At 43.3% G+C, this 27,929-nt stretch overlaps 1 protein-coding gene across 1 annotated transcript in view; it reads right to left on the bottom strand.

Moving 5' to 3' along the window:
- FRMD7 (FERM domain containing 7) overlaps positions 1-27,600 on the bottom strand; it is a 76,199-nt gene extending 48,599 nt beyond the window's left edge. The window contains 1 exon segment of the mRNA XM_004606370.2: positions 27,447-27,600. Coding sequence (XP_004606427.2) covers positions 27,447-27,503 — 57 coding nt within the window. The 5' untranslated portion in view covers positions 27,504-27,600.
- Between the last annotated feature and the right edge of the window lie 329 nt (positions 27,601-27,929).

Below are 27,929 nucleotides of genomic sequence, written 5' to 3'. Positions count from 1 at the left end.
TGGGGGTCGTGGGAGGGATACTGGGATCATTGGTGGTGCAGAATGGACACTGGTGGAGGGATGGGTACTCACTCATTGTATGACTGAAATGTTAGCACAAAAGTTTGTAAGTCTGTAACTGTGATTCATTAAAAATCACTTTATAAAAAAAAGAAAATAGAGCTATCATATAATCCAGCAATTCCACTCTTTCATCTCTATCCCAAGAACACAAAAACATGAGTCTAAAAAGATTTATTATCAATCTATGTTCATTGAAGCACTATTTATAATTGCCAAAATCTGCAAACAACCCGAAGTCCAAATAACAGATGAGTGGATAAGGAAGTCAGGTGGTACATAGACAAAATGTAAAACTACTAAGTGATGAGAAAAGACAATAATTTGCCTCCTACTGCAACATGATTGGAACTAGAGGGGACCCTTTATCCAGAAGTATCAAGACAAACACTGAAAGAGTTCATTGATACCAGGATATAAAGAAACAAAGCAAAGGAACGCACAAACCCAAAGCCAACCCAACACTTAGATTCTGGCTGTAAAAATAACGTTAACAGTGAGGGAGAGTGGTTTACAGTAAAGCGTATAGGGGGCCCAAAGGATCACAGAAGAGGTCTACCGGTAGTTTGGTCTACTGGTTTGGTATCACTGTATCACTGTCATCAATTTGCTGGAGCGGGCACCAGTAACGTCTCCATTGTGAGACTTGTTGTTACTGTTTTTGGCATATCGAATACGCCACGGGGAGCTTGACAGACTCTGCCATGCGGGTGGGATACTCTCGGTAGCTTGCTGCACTCTCTGAGAGGAATGGAAGAATAGAACCTGGGTCGACCACATGCAAGGCAAACGCCTTACCCGCTGTGCTGTCACTCAGGGTCTGGTTTAGCAACACATATTTGAAGATGTGTTGACCAGTACTTCCAAAACATATGCATTGCTGTAAAGTACGTCCCCTTATGTTCAGACTAGAAACACCATGCTGGCAGAAGTCTTAGGGCAGAGGTTCCCAAAGTGCACAGTGCACACAAATCACCTCCGAGATCATGTTGAAATGTAGATTCAAATTCCAGAGTAAGCGGGGGGGGAAGGGGGGAGCTGAGAATTTACATTTTCCATAAGCTCCTGGAGACATTGACGTTGCTGGTCAATGGACTACACCCTCTGAGGAACAAAATTTTAGGAGATGGAGGAAGAGGCAAATCCAGTGACAGGAGGGCCAGTTAGTTGGGGCTGCAGCAGTTCAGATGAGAGGTGCTAGTATGGACTATGGTAGTCACACTTGCTGTGACTGTCATCCCGTTGTTCATCGAGTTGCTTGAGCGGACACCAGTAACGTCTCCATTGTGAGACTTGATACTGTTTTTGGCATATCGGATACGTCATGGGGAGCTTGCCAGGCTCTGCCTTGTGGGTGGGATACTCTCAGTAGCTTGCCGGGCTCTCTGAGAGGGACGGAGGAATAGAACCCAGGTCAGCCGCATGCAAGGCAAGCGCCCTACCCGCTGTGCTATCGCTCCAGCCCAAAATAATGGTAAAATGTAAGGTGTGAAACCCTTGCAATGGACTGGCGGAGGTAAGAGAGAGGAAGAGGCCTGAAGATTCTGGTATTTGCTTCATTTGTTCTCCTCTTATCATGGGCCACAGTTGAGGTTTACATACACCAGAGTGAACTGAAGCTGTATTTTCTGCCTTTTAGTCACCTTTCTGCATCAATTTGCTCTTTAATAGCATTCGTTTATCACTTGGCCCAATGGCCCAAGCAACTTGACTACTCACTTCCCACCATTTCTCCTTTTTCTTTTGCTTTTGGGTCACACCCAGCGATGCACAGGGGTTACTCCTGGCTCTGCACTCAGGAAATACTTCTGGCGGTGCTGGAGTATGCTGGAATTCTAAGCATATGGGATGCTGGAATTCGAAGCTGGGTCGGCTGTGTGAAAGGCTAGCGCCCTATCCCCTGTGCTATCACACCAGCCCCCGTTTCTTATTTCTGAATTCTTCCCATACCTATCTCTCTGAGAGTGAGGATGCTCAGAACATTTCTCACTGATGTCTGCACATATTTGAGCCCCTCCTTTGAGACTCCTCTGTACTATGTACCTGTCTGAAAAAAATCACAGCTTGTCATACCAAAAGCTTTCTGCTGACATAAACTCAGATATCTTTCTGAACACCCAACTCACATGCGCTTATTGATTTCCTTTAAAGTCGTCATGCTATTGGCATTTTCTTTCTAGACTTGTATTGTGCATCTGAGAACTTCCCCATGTATTATCCCTTTTGCAGCCTAGTCCAATCACCCTTTTTGGCACTAGCCCAGGAATCCGTTCAATCCAGAACAATTTAATGACATTGGTACCCAGAGTCTCTATGGAGATGATTGTAAATTAGTCCCTTTTGGCAGCCTTTTTAGCTAATTTCTCTCCTTTTACTGTGAACACTGAATTGTATCATTTTTGAACCCAGAACCAGAAGATCTAGCTTGTTCTATATAAAATAGGAAGTTGAGCTATTTCTGCATTTGGGTACTATTTAGTTCAGTTCCAAGCTAATTATGTTTTAGGTCAACCTGGTTTAACTTCGGCTCTGTAAGTAAACCTTGTTTTTTTTTTCATAAAAATTTTGAATGCTCTCTAGAGACAAGCCATTCTTCTCTCATATCATCCACCAGGAATCTCAGAATCTTTCCAGATCACAGACTAAACTGATCCTTTAAAAGGTTGTTATTTCTTCTCATTTAAAATGCTAATACCAGGCCAAAGAGACAATAAAGCAAATAGGGTTTTTGCCTTTCATGCAGTCAACCCGGATTTGATTCCCAGTACCACAGTATAGTCTGCTGAGCCCTGTCAGAAGTGATCTTTGAGCACAGAGCTAGGAATAAGCCCTGATCACCAGTGGATATAATGCCCAAACAAAAACAATGCAAATATTCTGGACCAGAGAGATAACAGAGAAAGTAAGCTTAGCACATGGCTGACTGACCCCAGTCTGATCCCAAACACCACATATGGCCTCAAGAGCACCTCCAGAGGTCACTCCTGAGCAGAGTCAGGAAGAGCCAGGAAGAGCATTGTACAGCATGTCCGAAAGATGAAAAATTGCAAATATCCCTGCATTGTAAATAATTCAGTAACGATAGGTCTCATTCCCCTGACCCTGAAAGAGCCTGCAATCGTTGGGAAAGACGAGTAAGGAGAAGCTGCTAAAATCTCAGGGCTGGAGAAGTATAGAGATGTTACTGGTGCCCGCTCGAGTAAATCAACGAACAATGGGATGACAGTGATACAGTGATCCCTGCATTGTAAACAATAAACATAACAGCAACACACATCTTACATATTTACCCACATAGATGAATGCAACCAATTTTCCAAGAAAATAGTTAAACATAATTTCAATGATCGCACTGAGTAAATAACCCAGGGAACTAGGAAAGGGCTATTTTTCATCAGGGCAGAAGAAATCATTGGCCAAGCTGTCATCCTTTTGGAGGGTTGAACTCCTGATGAAAAGAGAACTGCTGAGTGATGAGAGGCTAATTGCCAGGTTGCAGCAGTTCATTCTAAAATGGAGCCCGCTCTGCAGGCAGTCTAGTCTTACAGCATCTGGTGGAGAGCGAGCGAGGTGCAGTTAGATACATCAAAGAACAAAGAGTAAGTAGGATGTCAACCAAGTGGATGACTCCCCTCCCCCACCCCCATACATAGGCCTGTGCAGTAAACATCTCCCCAAAGAATGGTTTAACAGGGAGGGGGATGCTTAAGCTTTTCTAGTGGGAGTTTGCCAAAAGAGTTCTTAAGTTGCTGTATTCATGTGAAATTCACACCAAATTACAACTGGTTTTTATTCTATTTCGGAACACATAAAGCAGTTCAAAGTATTGCCTGGGTGATAAATGGAGGGGTTTGAGTTGCATAGAATCCATGGCTCTGAACAACTTCTGACCCATGCGGTTTTCCTAGTTGGGATGTTGGGGAATAAAACTAACAGAACAGTTTCCTGTCCAGCCTCTACCTGTAGTCATCGTGATAGGGACTAAATTCCGTTCACAATCAGAGAATTAGTCTGTGACAGATGAAACCTTCGGACAGACACCTCTTCTGTGAGACCTTCCGTAGGACTTGCAATGATCTGGGCAGTTGGCGTCTGATTCATTCCCCCTGCAGGACGATTTCTAAGGGTCTCTTATGGCTCAGAGTCACCCTTAATATGAAGAGGGTGGGGGGTAAAGGCAAATACAAAACCAACACGTTTACCACCCTAAAAGCAATCTTGCCCCCACTCCTGGGACACTGAAATTACCATGCCTATATTGGAAAGGCTCTTGAAAAGTGACAGTGTAATAATAGCATTCTCAACACAGTGCTCCCAACTCTTGTTGAAATTACTAGCTACTCTGGGTAATTAAAACAATTATAATTGTTTGTTTCCACGTAATGCTTTAGCACTAAATCCATGGTGTGTGTGTGTGATGCACAGCTAGATTCAAAATGGCTGGTGGAATTTTCTTTTAAACTCGAAGTTGATAAAGCATTCTCTATATATCTAGCAATATAGGACATCCGGGATACAATAGGGACCACCAGATGCAGGCCTTGGCACTGTGTTCTGTAGGTGGGAACATTCAAGTTCAGAGTATGGAGGAGACTTGGCCAGGATTCTTCAGCAGATTAATGAGAGAACTAGATCTAGAACCCAAGCCTTTATAAATCCAATGGTGGGTTAATGTTTCTTATACCCAATTGTCTCTTTTGTATGGGGATAGGGTCACATTCAGCATTGCTTGGGGCTTATTCTGGGCTCTGGGCTCACTCCAGGTAGGGTTTCGGGGAACATAAGTGGTACTGGAGACCAAAAAAGTTTCAGTCATATGCAAGGCAAGTGCATTAACCCCTGTACTACATTGCCATCCATCAAGTTGTCCTTAAATATGAAGGGAAACCTAGTACAGGAAAGATAAGAAAGAGCCAAACACCTAAAAGCTGTTCCTATGATTCACTCTCTTCTATCACAATCATGCTATTTTTTCCAAACTTCCTCATCTTTTCTCAACTTTATTTGGTGGGGGGAGTAGAGATAGGACATCCAGTAGTGCTCAGGGTTTAAGCCTGGCTCTGGACTTAGGGATCACTCCTGGAGGGTTTCGGGAGACCATATGGGATGGCAGGGATCAAACGTGGGTTGGCCATATGTAAGGCAAACCCCTTACCGATTATACTATTGTTTTGACCCCTTTCTCTGTAAAAAGTTAAAAGTTACTTGGTTCACAAATTCATTTCTTTTGCTCTTTCGTTTCTTCTTCACTTGCCCTGTATTCCTGTCTTTTGTTCCTACAATCAGTCCTACTCGCCTTATAAAAAAACGTAAAGTGTGTCATCCAGTGGGCCTGTGAGAAGAGTGGAAGTCACTCTGTTCTTAACACTGTCGCACTGTCATAGCACTGTTGTCCAGTTGTTCATCGATTTGCTCGAGCGGGCACCAGTAATGTCTCCATTGTGAGACTTGTTGTTACTGTTTTTTGGCATATTGAATATGCTATGGGTAGCTTGTCAGGCTCTCTGAGAGGGATGGAGGAATCGAACCTGGGTCGGCCACGTGCAAGGCAAATGCCCTACCTGCTGTGCTATCACTCTAGTGCACTCTGTTCTTACTGTTTGTAATTATTTTTCACAGCAACCAGATAAAGCAGCTATATAAGAATAAAATCCTTTTAAACATGTAATTTCTAAGGAGGCCCTGAAACCCAACATATTAGGGTTCCTGTGCTGACTGAACAGAAAAAAAAAATATTTTTTTTGCTTTTTTGAGTCACACCCAGCGATGCACAGGGGTTACTCCTGGCTCTGCACTCAGGAATTACTCCTGGCGGTGCTCAGGGGACCATATGGTGTAAAAAAACTAAAGCTCGCCGAGGGGCGTGTGCACTGGGCTCTCCGGGCGGCTCTGTCTCACCGCCCGCATTCGGTGCTCTGGGACCGCAGTGTGTGGACTGGATCAGGACGGCCGGTGGTCAAGGACAGGCAAAGGAAGAACGAGGACCAAGCTGGTTGCTGATTAGTTACCGTTTATTCAATCTTCCATCTTTCTCATCTCCCGCACTCCTAGCTTCGTCTTCTCTCTGGATTAACTGCTGCCATTCTCCATCTCTCTCCTCCCTTTTTCCTCTCTCGCCCTTTCCCCTAGGTTACACATGGCCAGGTAGCAAAATCAACACAAGAAAGCCCTTCCTGAGGGCTGTCAGGTTTAAAGGGAACACAACCTAGGGGCATTCCAAAGCCCTTCCTGACTGCCAGTAGGCAAAATACCTCTTAAAGGTTTTTTTTCTCCTCTCCCAATTCCAAACACTCATTAACATCTTAATACTAGTTATTTTTGTATGCACATAGCAAGAGATACATCGAGGCCTGCAAGGCAGCTCTCCTGACAACATCTTGCCACAGGCTCAGACGACAGCACTCAGGCCAGATTAATCATTCCTCACCCTAGCAGGGTCCAAATCTAGTTATCACTGTTTGGATCATGACAACATTTGTCCATGATCAAGCTCTTAACTTATAGTTAAGCATTAGGCACTTTGGCCAGGCCCATCTCGATGCCAGGGTAGCATACAACTCACACAACTCACCGCTTGCCCTGGGTCCGTCTCGTCCCTCGTTGGGACCCTGCTTTTGGTGGTGCTAGGAAGTAAGGGCAGCTGAGGCTTAGGTGGAGAGAACAGATGCCCAGGAGGAAAATATCCTGTAGAGTCAAATGACTCCCAGGTTATAAAAGCATAGCATTTGCTAAGTCTTCCTGTGTCCATACAAAAAGGACATTGCTCTGAATAAACTATGCAAAGGACTCAAGGAGAAGAGAAAAACAGTATTTACAAGTCAACAGAACACTAAGAAAGAAGCTACAAATAAACAAAGAGGAATGGGAGTAAAGAGATGGGAGTAACCCAATAAACCTAAACTACCTGAGGCTATGTTATCCTACAATATGGGATGCTGGGAATAGAACCCAGGTCGGTCGCGTGCAAGGCAAACACCCTACCCACTGTGCTATCGCTCCAGCTGAACAGAAAAACTTTAAAAAAATAAATGTAGGGAACTATTCCAAAGAAATAGAATGGGAAAGCACATATGGGGTTTAGGGACCCACTCAAAAGCACTATTTCAGGGCTGGGGTGTATCTCAGCGGTACAGCACTTGCCTTGCGTGAGGGAGGCCTTGGGTTTGATCCCTAACACCTGAAAAACAAAGCACCCCTCCCCCCAATCCTCAATACTTCAAAACATAAAATATCAACCCCAAAGAAGAAATCTATATGATGAGATGATCTGTGCATTTCATTTTCTTCTTTTTGCCTCCCAGAAATTTTTTTTCTTTTTGGGTCACACACGGCGATGCACAGGGGTTACTCCTGGCTCTGCACTCAGGAATCACCCCTGGTGGTGCTCAGGGGGACCATATGGGATGCTGGGAATCGAATCTGGGTTGGCTGTGTGCAAGGCAAACACCCTACCTGCTGTACTACCGCTCCAGCCTCACCTCCAAGAATTTTTTAAGTCTTGCAGAATGAATTTTTGATTTAGTCAAGCTTGAAAGTACATTTGAAAATCGAAAAAAAAAAGCCAAGCCCTAAGGTTTCTAATTGTTGAGGAAAGTGAAAAGGTTGTGAGAATTATCACCAAGCTTCAGTCTAATCTCTGTCATGGAGCCTCTCCTCCCCACCCCCACACACATGCTTTCAACAGCTCCAGGTTAGCCAGGTGTGCTTCCCTGTCAGCACCTGTGGACTACACTATGGCACTAGCTCTACCCTGCAGCAGGATGCCTGTCTCAGTCTCTTCTTGGCCTCTTGTCAAGTTTCAGTCTTGCAGAAGTCACCCAAACATGCTCTTTCATCGCTCTTACTCTCCCCAGGCATCTGCCTGAGTTCCTGACCCTTATTCACAGCGTCTCTTGACTTGCTATCGGCCAGCTGCTTCAGACCTGTAATGACTGCTCCCTAGTCCCCGCTAAGCTCCACTCTCCTCTTCGACTGATCTCTGCCACTGCTATGCGTGCAGTAGGTGCTTCGTAAAATTTTGCTGAGCTTGTAATTCAGCAATAGGATTCAATTCCTATCCTGCTTGCAGCTTTTTACCCCTTTTCTGTTAGCCTACCACTGACATATAGCCAGCCACTGCCTGAGTGCTCACTCCATGGGCTGTGCTGTATTCTACAACTCAAAGCCTAGGGGCTATATATATTTTTTCCAGTCTATTTTACTCTGGGGATGACCCCGAGTCTGCTGACCTCTGTCTATCCTGACCTCTTCAAGGCTAGTTCAAGATGGCAGATATCAGGTTGTGCAACATAACTCAAAACAGTTGCCTGGGATTCTGTAACCATACTCAGGGACAAGCATAGTCAAGCCCGGAAAAATGTAATTCATCTGTTTCCAAGTGCTAGACATCTAAACTCTGAAGGTATAAGAATGACGGAGGAAGCATAGTTTAGCTTGCAAAATGCCGAACAGGGGGAATCCGAGAAGGGGTTAGTGGGAGAATTATTACTTCTAGAAATCTTTAGTGGGAAACTGAGTCTCAAGAGATACTAGCCTTTATATTTAAAAATTACTCTCAGTGCATGCTTTTTTCCAATACCTTTCTCCTTTAATTGCTAAGGTGGAACTATTTGTGCAGACGGATATGGTTAAGCTGACTCATTGCTATTTATAAATCAAAACCAAAGATATTCCTCCTTGCTAAACACTCAATTTCACATGTGCTAGTTCCAGCTTAGAAGGATATAATCCTACTTCTCCAAATGCAGAAACAAGACGTGTTCACAGTGGCATCCACAGAGTGATTTCAGGAGGATTGTTGAACTTTGGGGAGCCTGAGTCCGTGAGAGTTAACTGTTTTGCTTGGGTTTTTCTTAGGTGCAAGGTTGATGTCAGGCAAACAAATAAATACATTACTGCAACACATGACATATCTGTACCACATCTCCCATGAATTAAAACTTCATCTTGTTGAATGTTTGACTATCAGACATTGCATCGTATCAACTAACACATTGGAGCAGGGATTAGCTGCCTGGAAGGTGGGGAGGAGTGGGAGAGAGGGAGAGGACAAGAGTGAATTTGTTCTTTCCTTGCTTCAGGGGTCTGAAATGTAACTTGGTGGTAGAACATTTGCCTGGCATATGTGAGGCTCTGAGTTTGGTCCGCAGCACCATCACAAAAAATGCAAAGTCTTTCATTGCTTCGATAGATAGTTAGTAAGCATCATTTTGTTTCATGTTAAGTACTGCTTCAGATGATCACTGACGTCACCCAATGAACAGAATCCACTCTTTTTGGAGGCATAATTTCACCCATTAAGCCCCAAAGAATGACCTATCCTTTCTGGCCTCATTCAATTTCCACCTTATATCTTATCTTTATATCCTTGTCCATTTCTCTGAGTGATTTCTACTTATCTTCTCTGTCCCAGGAAAGCCCTCTAACAGTGCTTGCAGGTTCTGCTTATTCCAAATCAGTTTTCCCCTGAAACCACAGACTCTATTTTCTGCATCACCTCTCTCAACACAAATACAAAAGCTACCTGCTTAATCTGAGAAATGCCAAGATAACTTGCACATAGTGGCTCTTAAAAGATCTGCCTTTGAGAACCATGATCAAATACATAAGGTCTAACCCGGACTGCCTCATTCCAGTACTGTTTCTACGTCTTTTCTTTCTGTGATTTTTGGCAAATAATTTCACCTCGCAGGCAGGCTTGCTCATCTACCAAATGGGAATATTGATAGCACCTTCTTTATTGGTGAGTCCAATAAGTAAAAATTGCCTGATAATACTGCCCTGCTTCGAATACAAAAAATGCCCTTTTTGTTCTATACTAGTTATTATCATTACTATTTCATTTATACAAAAATTGAGTGGTAATTGTGGCCCAGTAGACCATACAGTTGATATTTGGAGGCAAGTGCCTGTGACCTCCTCATATCACCACAATCAATTGTGTGCAGATCAGAATTTCTGGCCCTACCATGGAGATAGGAATTCTCTACTTTGATTGCTTATGCAGGAAATGGAACTTTACACAACAGCCATATTTAAAAATGAGATTTCCTTTTTGTTTTGTTTCTGAGCACTGCTCTCTCAATCAAATGTAAAATGTGCTCATTTAAAAATTGGGCCTGGGCAACATAGAACTTGCAACTAGAAGTTCTTTTGACTCGCAGCCAACACTTTTCTTACAGATAATATAACATCTGATAAGCAAGTTTGAACTCCCCCTACCTGAATAACGTTCATGTAAAGTAAAGCAGGCAGCTATTTTAAGTTTCAATCTTAATGCAGACATTATTAGGGAAAAGATTGCTTCTTGTTTCTCATAGCCATTATTGCCTTTTCCGTGGTAACAAAAGATGTAGCTGGACTAAGTGTACTAAAGAATTCGTAATTGGCGCATATGCTGCCTGAGCCCATGTGCTGCTTGTGCCCAAGTGGCTGAGCACATGTGTCACCCGAGCACATGTGTTGCCCACATCTCCCCTCTTGAGATGTGGACTTTCATGCTTTCATACCTTTGTGTCTAAAGCTCGATTATGTGTAGGGGCTTCCTCCACCCTTGGAGAAGCCTGTGTTCTCTCTTGAGCGCGTTATTCTTACTATTCTCTCTCCCACTTATTCCTTCCTCCCTCCCTCAGAAACCTCTGAATAAAATCTATTTACTTCAAAAAAAAGAATTCGTAATTACCCTTGTAGAAAAAAAAAAGAAAATTGGGCCTGAGGCCAGAGCAATAGGACAGCAGGTAGGGCGTTTGCCTTGTAAGCGCTGACCCGGGTTCAATCCTCAGCATCCTATATGGTCCCCTAAGAACCGCCAGGAATAATTCCTGAGTGTAAAGCCAGGAGTAACCCCAGTGCATCGCTGATTGTGACCCAAAAAGCCAAATAAGAAAGAAAGAAAGAAAGAAAGAAAGAAAGAAAGAAAGAAAGAAAGAAAGAAAGAAAGAAAGAAAGAAAGAAAGAAAGAAAGAAAGAAAGAAAGAAAGAAAGAAAGAAAGAAAGAAAGAAAGAAAGAAAGAAAGAAAGAAAGAAAGAAAGAAAGAAGGAAAGAAAGAAAGAAAGAAGAAAAGAAAAGAAAAGAAAAGAAAAGAAAAGAAAAGAAAAGAAAAGAAAAGAAAAGAAAAGAAAAGAAAAGAAAAGAAAAGAAAAGAAAAATCGGGTCTGGGGTTAAAGCAATAGCATAGTAGGTAGGACATTTGTCTTGTGTGTGGCTGACCTAAGTGTGATCCCCGGCACCCCATATAGTCCCCTGAGCACTGCCAGGAGTAATTCCTGAGTGCAGAGCCAGCAGTATCCCCTGAACATTGCAGGTGTGACCCAAAAGGCAAAAAAAAAAAATCAGGGCAAACAAGTGAGTGTGGACAAAGGGCAGTTAGAGTAGAGAAAGGACCAGTATAATAATAATAGTTAGAAATGATTGCTCTGAATAAAAACTGAAAGTAGGTAAAGGGATATACATGAAAAATGGGAAACTCCAAACAATAACAGTGAGTTTTTTGTTGAAATATTGAATGTAATCAACGTAAAGAGAAAGTAAAGTGAAATTTATCAGCTACACAGGAGGGGTGAGGGGGAGATTTACTGTGATTCTTGGTGGTGGAATATGTGCACTGGTGAAGGAATGGGTTCGAGCATTGTATAACTGAGACTTAAGCCTGAAAGCTTTGTAACTTTCCACATGGTGATTCAATTAAAAAAAGTGTCTGCTGTAGAGGTAGTCAGGTGGGTGGTGGTGGGAGGGAAACTAGGGACATGGGTGGTGGGAAATATACACTGGTGAAGGGAAGCGTATTGGAACACTATATGACCGAAACCCAATGATGAACAAATTTGTCACTCTGTATCTCACTGTGATTCAATAAAAAATTATAAATAAAATAAATAGAAACAAAAGCAAGGGACCGGAGAAATAATAGTAGGTTATATGCCAGCTGACCCCAGTTAGATACCCAGCACTGCAAATGGTCCCCTGGGAGCCTCCAGGAGTGATCTGTGAGCACAGTACCCGGAGTGAGCCTTGAGCATAGCTGAGTGTGACCCAAAACAGCACCCCCCACACACACAAATAAAATTTAAAAATAAAAACTAAACCAAGAGCTAAAGAGACAGAGTGGACAGTTGAGTACATGCATAGCATTGTGAGATCCTGAGTTTGATCCCCAGAGCTGGCACTGCATGATCCCTTAGTGATGCAAGGTGCGGCTTTGGTAGCTCCCAGAACTCCAGATCAGAACTCAACAAGGAACCATCAGGACCTCACTGCCAGGTCAAGCATCGCCAAGAATTACCCGGAGGGCCACTCCTCAGGCACTTCTGAGAACTACAGGGAGTGGCTCCTATGAAAAATCAAAGAGGCAGCTTAATAAGCTGGGCACATGTTTTGCAAGTAGGAGACCCAGGTTCAATATCTAGCATTACACACTCCCTTGAGTACTGCTGGGAGTAACCACTGACCAAAGCTTGATGTGACCCAAACCCCCTCATCAAATAAATTAATGTAACTAACTAATAGGATAAAAAGAGGCAAAAAAGAAAAAAGAAGAATCGAACTGCTCAGAACCCAATCCATCAAGAGGCAGATAGTTTTAGTATTTTAGGGCAAGGGATCTCAATGCCTGTGATACAATAATGTTTGGGGTAGACAACTTTTAAAAAACTTATATAGAAAACCAACTTGTTGAACATGTAAGATGTTTTCTCCTCAGCAAACAACACTATGATAAACTTTTCACAAAATATACATCCATCATAGGCTAGAGCCTCAATTATTTCCTTAAAAACTGTCCTATTTTGGGGGCTGGAGTGATAGCACAATGGGTAAGGCATTTGCTTTGCACACGGCGACCCGGGTTCGATTCCCAGAATCCCATATGGTCTCCTGAGCACTGCCAGGAGTGATTCCTGAGTGCAAAGCCAGGAGTAACCCCTAAGCATCCTCGAGTGTGACCCAAAATGCAAAAAAAAATACAAAAAAAATTCAACTGTTTTATTTTTCCAGTAATTGAATCCCCCATCTTAGTTAAATTGAGACTGAATTGCTGAAGTTTCTTTTTCTTTCTTTTTTGCTTTTTGGGTCAAACCAGGCGATGCTCAGGGGTAACCCCTGGCTCTGCACTCAGGAATTACTCCTGGCGGTGCTCAGGGACCATATGGAATGCTGGGAATCGAACCCGGGTCGGTCGAGTGCAAGGCAAATGCCCTACCCACTGTGCTATCACTCCAGCCCTTGAATTGCTGGAGTTTTTGATTAGACTTTTCATGTGCTGAAATACTAAAATGCTTTTATTTGCTATAAGATTTTCATTTAATTCTGAAATCCAGTACAAATTCATAACAGTGGTTGCCCTTGTGTAACAAAATAGCAAGTGGGTTTATGAGCCCAAACTTTCTCTAGGTATCCAAGTTTGGAGGTAGCAGGTTGTAAGTGGAAGAGTTGGGGTGCCAGAGTCTCCCATCATCTACTTTTAACTCCTAGGTCAAGTATTTACTTGCAGATGCATGACCTTGGGCTCATAGTTAACCTTGTTGAACTTTAATTTCTTCATCTGACAAAATCCTTTTTACAACTTGGCCCATGCTTGTCTCTCCTATCTCATCCCTTGGGTTTCTCACCACTCTCTTAGCACTCCCTTGCAATCCGATTTAAGATCCAATCAGATTGTATTACTCCACAGATCTTTCCCTTCATTTCTACCTTTGTCTGGATCTAGCTTCAACTCTGCTCCCCCGATTCCTCCAACTCCCCAACACATACCTAAATAATTCGTACTGGTTATTTAAGGCTCTGCCTAGACATCATATCCCACCCCCGAACCGCTAACCATCTCCTACACAAACACACACTTCACTGTAGGGTGGGAGCTCCTCTTATGTTGTGCCTTTAAAAATTATCTTTGCAGTGCTGGAGAGAGATAATGCAGTGGGTAGGACCCTTGTCTAGCACAAAGCCAACTGGCATTCGGTTCCTGACAACACAAATGGTCACCTGTGCACTCCAGGAGTGATTCCTGCACAGAGCCAAGGGTAAGCTCTGCTGCTGAGTAGGGCCCAATTTTTTAAGAGAATCTTTGCAACTGTCATTCATTTATATCACTTCATTATAGATTTGAGTGTTTCCTCCTCTAGTCAATGAGGTCTTTGAGTGTAGGTGCTATTGTTTTTACCTCTGCCTCCTCAATAGTCAACGTTGTAGAAGCATAAGAGCTCCTAAGAGCCTGTTACATGAGTGGTGAATGAATGAAGTAGTGTAATCACACTTATTGAACCAACATGTCAACAAAATGATTGTGTGAAACAGTGTGAGCAACAGTTCCTAGATAGCGGTCAGGAAATGGTAGCCCAAGGTATGAAAGGTAATGGACAGTAACCTGCTGGTGGGTCTCTTGTCACCACTTAAAATGTTCTGAGTGATAAACGCTGGAGAACCTCTGTCTTTGTTTCAGTCTGTAGAAAGGTGAATTTTGTCATCATAGACAGAATCTAGGCAGAATCGCAGAGGACAAAGGACCTCTTATTGAAGCCAAGTAAGCCCAGCTATTAGTGGTAAGACACCATGCCTAAGTATTTCCAGGGCCTGGGATCAGCTCACCCGGACAGAAGTCCCTTCTTTGGCCCCACACCTTGGGCCCCCCCGAAGAGAAGGAGGAAATGGGCAAGAAGGGAGGGAATAAAGAAAAGGGAACTGGAATAAGATTGGGGGTGGGGTTGGGGGGGAATAATTAGAGCTTTTGCTCTAAACAGCAGCTGTGTTTAGAGCTAGACAAGCCATACCTCGCAGAGTTCCACAGCCCCCGGAGAATTCGCCCCTCCCCCAAATGCCTGTCACCTTCCATCCTTTCTGAGCTTCGGAGACTTCCGCATATCTTCCCTGTGGTGCCTTGCCCTGGCCACCTCATTGGCCAGTTCCTTAGTACTTCCTAGGATGCAAAAGATCTGCTCAAGGTGGCTTCTCTCAGCAGTAGAACTGGTCTAACAGAATGTGTTTTCTAGTTCTGACCATCTGGCTCAGAAATCTTTGTTGACACTTACTATCAAGGAGCCACCACTGCTGTCTGCTGCTGGGATGACAGGCTCCAGACCCTTTGAGGAAACTGCGGCCCAGTCTGGCCACCACCCAGGGAGTTCTAACCCTTAGGCCATACCCTCCTGACCTCAGGACATTGTATGCAGCTCAGTCAGTTCCAAGAATTTCTCACTCCGTTGTAATTGACGACTTCTTTGTCTTAAAGTTAAGGCCAAGTTCTTATTAGTGTCATCTATCTGTAGTTGGGACAGGTCAAACAATCATGCAAATCCAGAGGAAAAAGCCCTAAAGGAGAGTGAGAGACTCCTATGCCATCCGCAGCATCTTGCCCATTAGCGAGTTTCTGCAGTGGGCAGGGTGGGGAGCCTAAGCCAAGCCTCCTGCAATGCCCCAGCAGCAGGCTGGGCCTGCCCTGTGAGGAGAGGCGAAGGGGTGGCAAGGCCCCAACTCACTGAAACTCTTCACAGAGATTCCCAGGAGCTCAGACTTGAACAAACTCCCAAACGCCGCCCACTCTGCTCTGAAGACAGTTCCCTCACCCCAGCCCCCAGCATTTCAGCTGTTTCTTGGATTTTGTTTTCTCCTCCTTTTCAACTGGGGGCTGGCTTGGGGGCGGTAAAGTGCAGAGAAGTGTTAAGAGAAGATCTGAGCGGCTGGAGCGATAGCACAGTGGGTAGGGCGTTTGCCTTGCACGCAGCCGACCCGGGTTCAATTCCCAGCATCCCCTATGGTCCCTTGAGCACCGCCAGCAGTAATTCCTGAGTTTATGAGGCAGGAGTAACCCCTGTGCATCGCCGGGTGTGACCCAAAAAGCGGGAAAAAAAGAGAAGGTCTCACTAAGAAAATGATGGCTGGAGGAATCAGTCGGGGTGGGAGATGTGTGCAGAAAGTAGATAATGGAGCAAACATGATGACCTCTCACTGTCCGTGTTGCAAGCCATAATACTCCAAAGTAGAGAGAGAGAATGGGGAATATTGTCTGCCATGGAGGCAGGGGGAGGGTGGGAAAGGGGGGTATACCCGGGATATTGGTGGTGGGGAATGTGCACTGGTAGAAGGATGGGTGTTTGATCATTGTGAGATTGTAACCCAAACATGAAAGCTTGTAACTATCTCACAGCCATTCAATAAAAGTAAAAAGGAAAAAAAAAGAGAGAAGGTATGAGCCTCTTCTCTGAGCTGCAGGAGGGCAGCCTGGCAACCAGGTGACAGCAAAAGATAGGCTGCCCAGGGAGGAGTGACACAAGGCAGCACCTCAACCACACTTGAGTTTGCAGCTCAGTGTGGCCTCAGGCCAGACAAAACACAGATACCTTCTTTCTCCTCCCCACCCCCCTTCAAGTTATTCTCTGAATCAACAAACCTTAAGCAAGGAGGGGCAAAGCAAACTCAGTAGCTTCAACAAAAGCACTCATCAGACGCCCCTTCCCCTACCCATGACAAATAAAGCCTTGGCAAAGAGCTAGCCAATGTAGCTAGCCTGGGACTTGATGACTCCAGGATTATTTTTTTTTTCTGAATGGCTTGGAAGCTCCTTGGCTTGGAGTTCTTTGTATTAATTATTGTTACTATTTTGAGTTTGGGGCAGGCACTCAGCAGTGCTTGGGGCTGACTCCTGGCTCTGTGCTCAGGAGTGATCCTGGCCTTCTGGCGCGGGGGTGGGCGACCCTATGGAGTCCTGTGCTGTGGAGCAGGCGGAGATACAACAGGGGTCAGTTGGCCACCTGCAAGGCAAGTGTCTTTACCTCTTGTATTATCTTGCTGGTACAACTTTAAGTTCTTTATAGGCATGGGGTGATGTCGAGTTATCTGGTCAGCCTTTGGGTTGGCCTGCCAACAAACCATGGTGGAACACTTTGTGTGGCAGACTGTTTGGGTGTAGAGGATACAGCACAAAGTCCTAGAAAACTAGGAAGCTTCCCTATACAGACCACTGCTGCATGAATTAGAAGCCTACCCTACAACCTATACATTTCCAGTGGTTTTAAAGCTAGACAAACTGTGACCTGAACCCAGCTCCCTCATTATTTGAAACAGCAATCTGACCTTGGATAAGTCAACCTCTCTGCCCTTAAGTCTACCTATCTGTAAAACAGAAAAGTAATGTTCCAGGGGCCTGGAGAGATAGTACAGTGAGCGTAGGGCACTCACCTTACATGTGGCTGACTCAGCTTCTCTCCCCAGCATCATATAAGTTCCCATGTGCACCACCAGGAGTGATCCATAAACACAGAGCCAGGAATAATTCCTGAACACTGCCAGGTGTGGCTACTAATAAAATAGTAATGATATAGCCTTAGTAGCTACATTGGTACTTGAACCTAGGTATCAAAATGTGAGGTCGCCATCTAAATTTGGGACCAAATACCATGAAACATTAGTATAGCAAATACTTTTATAGCGGTGCTTTCTCGGACTCTTTTACAAATTTTACATATTTTCATTCATAATTTGCTTGTGTATTCACTAATAACAACCCCGTGTAGTGGGTACTAATATTATTCCCATTTTTATAGATGAGAAAATCAAGGAACAGAAAGTTTATCTAACAACCCTAGACAGTGATCCTCATTTATTTGATTTGTGTGAACATTACACCAGATAGTGCAAAACACACCTAGAACGTAGGCTGAGGAAAAATACTATAAATCTGTACATTGTCATTCTTATTAACTGTGTTAATATATTTGAGGATTAATTGCCACAGAATAATTAAAAACGTGGCTAAACACAAAGGGTTTGGCTATTTCTATCTGCTTCCTTTAAGGAAGCTCACCATTATTTTAGGTAACACTAGACAGTTATTATGGACCCTCTGAGAACTAATGACTCCAGAGGGAAGAGCAAGTCCTTTTAGATGCTAACTAAGTGAAGGGCAAACTGCTCAGAAAAGCAGGCTACATTAACCCTTTAAATTCATAGGAAGTGCAGAGTTGGAGAAACATGACTCTAGCATGTAGAGGTAGGCTGCAAAATTAAACATCAAAAGGTTAAAGACTGTTCTAAGGGAGCAGGACTGTAGCATACTGGGTAGGGTGCTTGCCTTGCATGTTGACCTGGCTGTGGTTCCTGGCACACAACATGGTCCCAAGAGCCCACCAGGAATGATCTGTGAGTGCAGAGCCAGGCGTATGTCCTGAGCACCAAAGTTCTCACCAAGGGTGGTCCCAAAACAAAAACCCACCAAACATAAAGATCATTCTGTGTTGCTTTGCAAAGTGTAGGGGGAAAAGCCTGCAAGGAAGGGAGAATAAACATGTTTTATTTGACAGAGTTTTTGGGCCACACACATTTGTGCTCAAAGCAGCACTCCTGGTATAGCTTGGGGTCCATATGTGGTGCTGGAAATTGAACCTGGGCAAGCACCCTACCTCCTATGCTCTCTCTCATCCTGAGAGTCAATGTATTTTGAGTACCTACTTTGGGTCAAGAACCTTACCTTTTCCCTACTTGAATAAACATAATTTAGTGATAATAGCAGAGGCTTAGAAAGAGGAAGGGTGGGCTGAACCGACAGAACCCTGGGTAGGGTATTTGCCTTACATGAAGCCAACCCTGGTTTGAACCCTGGCATTCCATATGGTCCCCTTAGTGCTGCCATTCGTAAGATCTGAGGGCAGAGTCAGGAGTAAGCCCTGAGAAGTGCTGGGTGTGCCCCCAAACTCCCTGCCAAAGAAAGGCAAAGGGACTCTCACCTGAGGCTCCACACTTGATTTTTTTTTTGCTTTTTGGGCAACGCACAGGGGTTACTCCTGGCTCATGCACTCAGGAATTACTCCTGGCGGTGCTCGGGGGACCATATGGGATGCTGGGAACCGAACCCGGGTCGGCCGCATGCAAGGCAAACGCCCTACCCGCTGTGCTATTGCTCCAGCCCCAGCTCCACACTTGAAACTGTTGAAGCTGAATTGGAACTCTGTTCAACCTCCCACCTACAATTCTAATACAAAAGTCATTATTACCCAATGTACTTCTGTCCTCTATCTTGGTGAATAGAGTCACTATCCAACCAGTCTCCAAAGCCAGGAACTTAGGGCTAATTAGATTCTTTCTCATCTCTCACATCCAGACCAGTGTGAAAAACAAAGACAAGGGGCTGGAGCGACAGCACAGCGAGCGGGTAGGGCATCTGCCTTGCACGTGGCTGACCCGGCTTTGATACCCAGCATCCCTTATGGTCCCCTGAGCACCGCTAGGAGTAATTCCTGAGTGCAGAGCCAGGAGTAATCCCTGTTCATTGCCAGGTGTGTCCCAAAAAGCAAGCAAGCAAGCAAACAAACAAACAAAAAACCAAAGACAAAAACCTAGCATTGGGAGATAGTTCAAAATGATGCAGCACATGCCTAAAGTCTAACTTTGACGAACTATGCTCCAACATAGCCAGGTGTAGACCTCTTGGCCGCTGAACACGAATGGGCCAAGCATCACTGGGAGAGGCCCCAGGTGCCCTGAGCATCACTGGGCAAGGCCACTATGAAAATAAAACCCTTCTAGAAATCCTGTCTCATTAACAACTTCTGTGTTCATTCTCCCTTTCTGTAGCCATCACTAATTGTGTTCAGGGCCTTATGAGACTAAAATCTTGATGTTTTTTGGGCTTAAAGCTCAAGGTTACTCTCTAAAATTGAAATTATTGAACTTGATGGCATTATCCAGATCCTACCTGACATCTCTAGCACTTAAGTCACATATTTAATGAAATATTAGCTGAATGAATGTGTCCATAAGTTAATGAATAGGCAGATGGTAATATCCTCATTTTGTCCTTCTTCACCGCTTTAGTGATTCTCTATCACTTCTAGGATAAGCCCCTCACTTTGGATATAGATAGACTACATCACATAAATGATCTAGCTGCGCATTATCTCTGCTTCAACTTGATTACTTGATTTCCAGACTACACTAGTCCTTTCTTTTTTTTTCTTTTGCTTTTTGGGTCACACCCGGCGATGCACAGGGGTTACTCCTGGCTCTGCACTCAGGAATTACTCCTGGCGGTGCTCAGGGGACCATATAGGATGCTGGGATTTGAACCCAGGCCAGCCGCTTGCAAGGCAAATGCCCTACCCGCTGTAGTATTGCTCCAGTCCCTACACTAGTCCTTTCAATACCACGCTCCACTCAAGATGAACCGTTTTGTTCCAAGAAAGGGTCATGTTCTCATATGACCTACAGGCTTCCCTTTTTTTAGATCACCATACTTTCCCCAGACCATACCACACCACTTTTCACCTCCTTCAATCCTACTCAGCAAATTCAATTTTTTTTCCTTTGGGAAATTTTCCCCAATATCTAGGCCCAGGTTTGTGGAGTTGACACAATTAATTTTAGATAGGCTAAAAATCTTGCACATGGCCACACAGCCATATGTGCGTGAAATTCATCTTGTTTGTTCAGACACCAAATATCCATTGTCTCGTTTTATGTTCCTCCTTACAACTTAAGGAGCTAAGGGGGTAGGTGACTAGCAGAGCATCAGGTATCTCAAATAGTACAGTTTTGTTGTAGCAGTTCTATGTCATTGCTTTAAGAAGGGGAGATTTGAGGGCAGACATTACAGGCATTCCCATTGTGTGTGGCCAATCCTGGTTCAATCCCTAGCATCACATATGGTTCCCTAAAAGCACTTCTAAGCCAAAACCACACTTGCAAATAAATTTTAAAAATTAAAAAGAAAGGGGAGGCTTATTTAGTAATGATTGAGAAAACTACAAGATCACTCATCATTACAAATTGAAAAACCAGCTCCTGACAAACAACCCAAGCAACAATGCTATTACTACTACAAAAAGTCATTATATGTTTTTTTTTCTTATTTAGTTTCAGTCGAATAACTGACATATGCCAAAAACAGTAACAACAAATGTCACAATGGAGATGTTACTGGTGCCTGCTCAAGCAAATCAATGAACGATGGGACGACAGTACTACAACAATTTAGTTTCAGTAGTTCTCAGTTTTGAACTGTCTTTCCTTTATCTCTTTCATAAAATGACCCTGGTGACCTGGGGTGTAGGGTAACATTGGTTTGTCTTTTTTGCCTTGCTGCAGGGAGCTTAGGTTTATCTGGGTTACTCCCATCACAGTGCTCCCATTCTCCTGTGTTTATTTGTAACTTCTTTCTTTTGCTCTGTTGCTTGTAAATATTGTTTTCCTCTTATTAAGTCCTTTGCATAGTTTATTCAGAGCAATGTCCTTTTTGTATGGGCATAGGAAGACAGTAAATGCTATGCTTTTGTAACATGGGAGTTAATTGACTCTCAATGATATTTACCTCCTGGGCATCTGTTCTCTCAACTTAAGCCTCAGTTGCTCTTACTTCCTAGCACCCCAAAAACAGGGTCCTGACGAGGGACTGGATGGACCCAGGGCAAGCAGTGAGCTATGTGCTACCCTGGCATTGAGATCAGCCTGGTCAAAGTGCCATAATCTTAGCTATAAATTAAGAGCATGGTCATGGACAAATTCTGTCATGATCCAAAAAGTAATAACTAGATTCTGACCCTGATAGGGTAACACTGTAACACTGTCCTCCCATTGTTCATCGATTTGTTCGAGCGGGCACCAGTAACGTCTCCATTGTGAGACTTGTTCCTGTTTTTGGCATATCGAATACACCATGGGGAGCTTGCCAGGATCTGCCGTAATACTCCTAATATGAGGTAAAAAGCATGAGGTAATAAACAAGGAGATGAATCAATACAAGTGTCTTGAGACAGCTGAGTGGCAAAAAAAAGCCTGCCATGCTAGCAGAAGGCTGTGAGGCTATGAATTCAATCCCCTCCCCCCACACACACACCATATATCACGCCTAAGAGCAATTACAGTGACTCTGTGGTTCAGGGTCCCTAGAAATACAGCCTTATTTCTCATCTCCAGCACAACATAACAAAGTATATTAATGTATCACAATTGAAGTCTGGGAACCCTACTAAGTATTAAAACTTATGCCATGAAGGACACACACAATCATGGCAACCAACACAACTAAGTGACCTCCCTCCATCATCACAAGAATAAAAAATGGAAAAAAGAAATGGATTTAAAACACAAAAATATGAAAACAAGGTATATACATTACCTGTTAGGTGATCTAAGTTGTACTGATAAAGCTTGCACTGAATTGAAATCATTTTTACAGCTAACACATATTCATGTTTTGGAGGCAAGAACTTTGTTAATACTGTATAATCTTTCCTATTCAGTCAGGTTATAATATAATCTTTCCTATTCAAGCAGGTTATCAAAATAACCTCATGGATAACCTGCTAGGGTTAGGAATGATTAATCTGGCCTGAAAACTATAGTCTGAGTCTGTGGCAACATGTTCCCTGGAGAGTTGCCCTATAAGCCTCAATGTATCTCTTACTGTGTCCATACAAAAATAACTAGTATTAAGATATTAATTGAGGGCTGGAGCGATAGCACAGCGGGTAGGGCGTTTGCCCTGCACAAGGCAGACCCGGGTTCGATTCCCAGCCTCCCATATGGTCCACTGAGCACCGCTAAGAATAACTCCTGAGTGCAGAGCCAGGAGTAACCCCTGTGCATTGCCGGGTGTGACCCCCACAAAAAAGCAATAAAAAAAAAGATATTAATTAAGATGCTAGGGAAAAGGAATACCCCTAGGTGGTGTTTCTGCCCTGGAACCTGATGCGCAGTCAGGAAGGGCTGTGGAATACCCCTAGGTGGTGTTTCTGTCCTTGAGCCTGATGCGCAGTCAGGAAGGGCTTTCTTATGTTGATTTTGCTACCATACTGAGTGTAGTGTGGGCCCAGAGGGCAAGGGGTGGAGAGATAAGTGGGTGAGAGGCAGAAAAAGAGGGTAAGGAAGTTGGGAGTCATTGGGGAGAGAAATAGTCAGAGTCAGAATCTAGAGGTCAGAGTCAGAGAGAGAATCCAGAGAGCTGGAATCAAGGAATGAGGGGCTAGGAAGGAAGATTGTGTGAGATGGGAGAGACTAATCAGCAACCAGCTTGGTCCTCATTCTTCCTTTGCCTGCCCATCGCCAACAGCTGTCCTGATCTAGTCCATACACAGCAACTCAAGAGCACCGAATGTGAGTGGTGAGAGAGAGCCGCCCGGAGAGCCCACTAACACACATCCTTCTGCGTGCGTATTTTTTACACAGGGGATCACTTCTGGCAAGCTTAGGGGACCATGTAGGGTGCTGGGGATTGAACCTAGGTTGGCCTCGTGCCCCACCTGCTGTACTATCACTTAGCTTTGATCCCTTTGCTTTGGTCCTATTCTCCTTTTTTATCAAGAAAAGTTCCAGATCCTGAGGGCCAGAGCAATAAGACAGTGGTTGGGGCATTTGCCTTGCATATGGCTGACTAGGTTCAATATCCAGCACCCCACATGGTCCCCCAGCTGGCCAGGAGTGATCCTAAGCTCAGAGCCTGGACTTATCTCTGAGCACTGCCGATTGTGGCTCCCAAAACAAACAGAAAAGTCCCAGATCCCATGTTGAAGAGGCATAACTGAATTCACATTAAAACTTGAAATTAATTTTGAAATTTTACCTTACCCAAAGTTTCCTACCTATCCATTCCCATCATCATTCCAGAACATTCTTGATTATCTGAGGACAGGTAGATCACAATAAAGTCCAAAATTAGACATGGTATTGATAACTGTTACCGATAAATTTTATTAACTATGCATGAAAACTTGGAAAGTAAGATGAGAGTTTTACAAAAGACATTTTCTTCATTGGATTATACTAAAGTAGATACATTTCAAAGATCCTGGCGTCCCATATGCAGAAGAGTATTTAGGAGTCTGTGTGTCTAAAATAATCTTGCAAATTCATAAAAGAAAAGATAAACTAATATTTTTAGAGAGTTCATCTATTGAAAACAATATGCAATCTCTTGGAATGTTGCTTCTCAACTTTTTTCTTACCATGCCCCCCTTATGATATTATTTCCTTCCTAGTCATTGGTCCTATTAATTGACACCCCTAACCTTGTACATAGATCCTTGTTTATGTGACTTTCACTTTGGAATATTTGGGGTCCCAATGAGGCAAATATGGTCCCCAGTAGAGAATCACTGTCTTAGAGCACAGATACATAAAGAAACAAACAAAATCTAACAGTATATCGTAGGGGAAAAACCACTCTTCCTATGAATCCTACGGAAGGTATTATGAATTTAAAGACCAAACAGAGGGAGATTGTCAAACATTATGACCAACAAAGCAATAACTAGAGACAAATTTGGTAACTTCCAAATCAGCGTGGCTTCCCATGAGAATGTGCTCATGTTTTTACCTTCTAATATAGTAGAGTCTATGGTGCCCAGCACTGTCCCTGAACCTATTAGATCTTAATAATAATTTGTTAAGAAAAAGGCTAAATCAGTGAATGAATGAACAAAAGGGTTTCTGTACCAGGAGCTTTATGGAGATGAATCTTCAGAGTATCAAATATTGTAATCATCATTTTAAATCCTTTAAATCTGACAAGGGATTTGGCATCTGAGGCAAGTTCTGACAAAACTAGTGTCCCCAGTTCCACTGTAAATAGTGACAATGGCATCCTGATTTTTAAAATCTGTCTCTGATTCTGGTTCTTTTGGCTTGCCAACAAATCCGGATTTTGTAAGCCTGAGTCAGATCTTGGAAAGCAGTCAATTCACCAAGATCGTGTGCCTGAATTCTGGATATCAATTAGCCTTACCCAGGACACATTATTCTGCCTAATCATTTGTCCCTTTTTCATACAACTACTTCTGTCCTTTCTGGAAAATCAATACCAACCACCAAGACTATCCTTACTTTCTCCCCATGCTGCCAATTATTTCCTTGAATCTTGTCTTGAAGAATAATTCTCCCTAGGGATGATTCATGCCTCTTGAGACTTCAATCAATATTTGTATCAAAAACTCCTCCCTGTTACTTTCCTCAGCTGTTAATGGTCTCTCTTCATTATGGTTCCAAGCATTTCTTCATCCTGTTAGGATATTAGGACTAATAAGAGGGGACTTTTTCAGTTGCTGTCTATGCTTTGGAATCAACAGACTCATGCTATGGTTTCCCTTAACTCAAGGAGCCTAACTTTCTAATGCTGATCCTCACCCACGGGTAAGAACAGAAGATCATACTGATTATTTCACAGCAGTAATTAAAGACTTACTGTGTGCCCAATTCTCCGAACTTTGAGGGCTACAGAAAATAAAGTGTATCCAGCAATCCTTTGGTACTAGGCAAGCGACAGTGAGTTTTATTCATTTATTGTTCTTGTTTTTAACTTTTGGGTCCCACTTGTCAGTGTCAGAGGCTACTCTAGCAAGATGCTTTGGGTTTCCTCCTGGCAATGATTGGGGATTGTGTTCGGGTTTTGAACCCAGGCCTCATGCATGCAAAGCTCATGCTCTATCATTTTGAGCTCCTCTCCAGCTCCAGGTAGCTTCCATTACGTTAGTAGTGGAGAAATCACAAACTGAAAGTCCCAGATCAATGTGCTGTACATATGCATATTGATGCTACATCATCCTATATATGCTATATCATCTTGCTATATCATCTTGAATCCCTTTAGCTCCTATCTTGTAACTGACAAAACGGATTCATCTTTACCCTAACTTCACTCATAAGGCATAACAGAGGATCAAAGGGCTAATGGATGTGAAATTGCTTTGTAAATTTTAAAGTGTTCTCCTATGATGACTCACCATATTTTGTCCTCCTCCTCCTCCTCATCACATCATCATTTTGCTCTTTATCATCTTTGTTATAGTATTGTTAAGGAAAGAAGATGCCGTTAAATGACTTGATGAACTTAGGGTTCCGTTTCCCCCAGGAAAAAGCTTTTCATGGGACTACAGTCAGTGTTCTTGCCTCTCTCTACAAGGCCACAATTGCTACTTATAAACAGCCTTCCACAGAGCAAAAGGGATCAGATGCTGTGACACTGGAATTGCGGGGTATCAAATCTCTCCCATTATCTTCCCCAGGAGTACAATGTGTTGCAGCTGGAAAGAGGCAATCTGACTTGAAGCCAAATCATGCTGGCTTCAAGTTGCTGGATTGGCTCCTCAGAAGGTAAATTTAGTGAAGCCTTGGTGCTGTGTCTCCCCCACCCCCACCCCCATTTAATTGGATCTGAATTTGAACTGCACATTCAGAAAGCTCTCCTGTCACTTTTAATCAAAGATTTTTCTTTGACTTGCTTGAAATACCTATTAAAATTTAGCCTAAAGCAGTGTCTCTTGAATTAACGCACTAGGGCACTGTGCGCATATACCAGCAGCCTGCAAATGGATAAACTACTCAAAAGGCATTTTCCACACCTTAAGTATAGTTCGAAGAAAGAATAGCAAATGCCTTCTTCTGCTAATGGAAGTTATTTGCGACAAAATCAAATCATTCAGGTCCGTGGACCTAGAAATGCCTTTTGCAAATAAAAGCGAAAGGAAGAGACAGCAAAACAGCAGTTGAAACCATGAAGTCATCACCCACGAAGCATATGATTCAAATAAAACTGAAACACTCATTTGAAAAAATGGGCTACCCATCCACCCAACAGCAGTTGTCAGTTTTTGTAGCAAAGAAAACAAGTAACGTTTTGTATGAATTTCAAAGAAAATGAACTATTTGTTCCTTGCTAGGAGTTAATGTAAGCATCAGAGAAAATAGCATTTTTGTTCCAACAAAATCATAGAACATTTCCAAATGGCTCATACATAAATCCTGACATCAAAATGTACATATCAGAAGATACTAGAAGATGAGCCCCAAATCATGTGCTTAATACATTTGTTCTTGCTTGAAGAGATGAGGTATAATTGTACGCAATCATCTTGTAGCTAGGAATTATATTAAGAACCCTGAACTATAAGTGCTAAATCAAATGAAATAGTCTCTTATCCTATTTCTCTCTTTCATACTTGTCATTATTTCCTGAAGTTCTCATTACAACCACATAATTCTACCCCCCACGTCCAACTCTGTCGGTTTCCTTGAGAAAAGGAGGGCAGCTTTCCCTTTTCCCTTTTCCTTACAGCCACAGTTTTCTCCCACCAAACACTCATGGGGTGAGAGCCACAGGCAAATTATTTCAATAAGTAAGAATATCTCATTTGAGAAGACAACGAAGTTATTGATGCCTTATTTTTTTCCCTCGCAAAACTTGCTGTTGTTGTCCCTTGAGAAAAGAAAACCTGTTCCAGAAGAAAGGTTAATGGGAAAAACAGGAGCTCCACTGTGATCGTAAACGCGCATTTCTTTTTCTAAATCTAAAACCCCCAGTCCTCTTGCCTTCGGTCCCAAAGAAGACATTAACATCGCCAGCTAATGGGATGTCCACAAATGACCAGTATTGAACAAATAATAAAGGAATAAGAGCAATGTGAGTTCCACTTACATCAACCACAAAAATCTTCTGGGAATCATCCAAAAACTGCACTTTTAAATGTAGCATTCTCGGAGAGGCCGCTGGGCTGCAAGCAGGCTCAGAGTGCTGCGGGTGCGATGCAGGAAAGGGGCTTTCTCAAGGAATTTCACTCTCCGCTGGCTGCTGTGCGCTCAGGTCCCCCCACCCCCACGAGGAATCCCCACCCTCAGCGCAGCTCACTTCTTTTTGCTTGAAGGGATGCGCACCCAAGGGTGGTTGAGCTGCCAAGTGCTGGTGATCAATAACATCTGGGCAGTCTCCTATTTGGTCAATGTCAAAGGCTCTGGACTCCCTTCAATGCAGTTCCTTTTTTTTTACAGAACCGGAAAGAGAAAAGCAAGCCTTTGCAACCCTTGGGGATTGTTTTTAGAGTACAAGAATACAATCGGAAAACCTTAGGTGAAGTTTTCATCAACTGAGATGAGCCGTGATGAGGACATTTTTAAAAGCAAA

The sequence above is a fragment of the Sorex araneus genome, chromosome X, assembly GCF_027595985.1.
Source record: "Sorex araneus isolate mSorAra2 chromosome X, mSorAra2.pri, whole genome shotgun sequence".
In the NCBI taxonomy this organism is placed as follows: Eukaryota; Metazoa; Chordata; class Mammalia; order Eulipotyphla; family Soricidae; genus Sorex; species Sorex araneus.
This window is presented reverse-complemented; position numbering and strand designations above follow the sequence as displayed.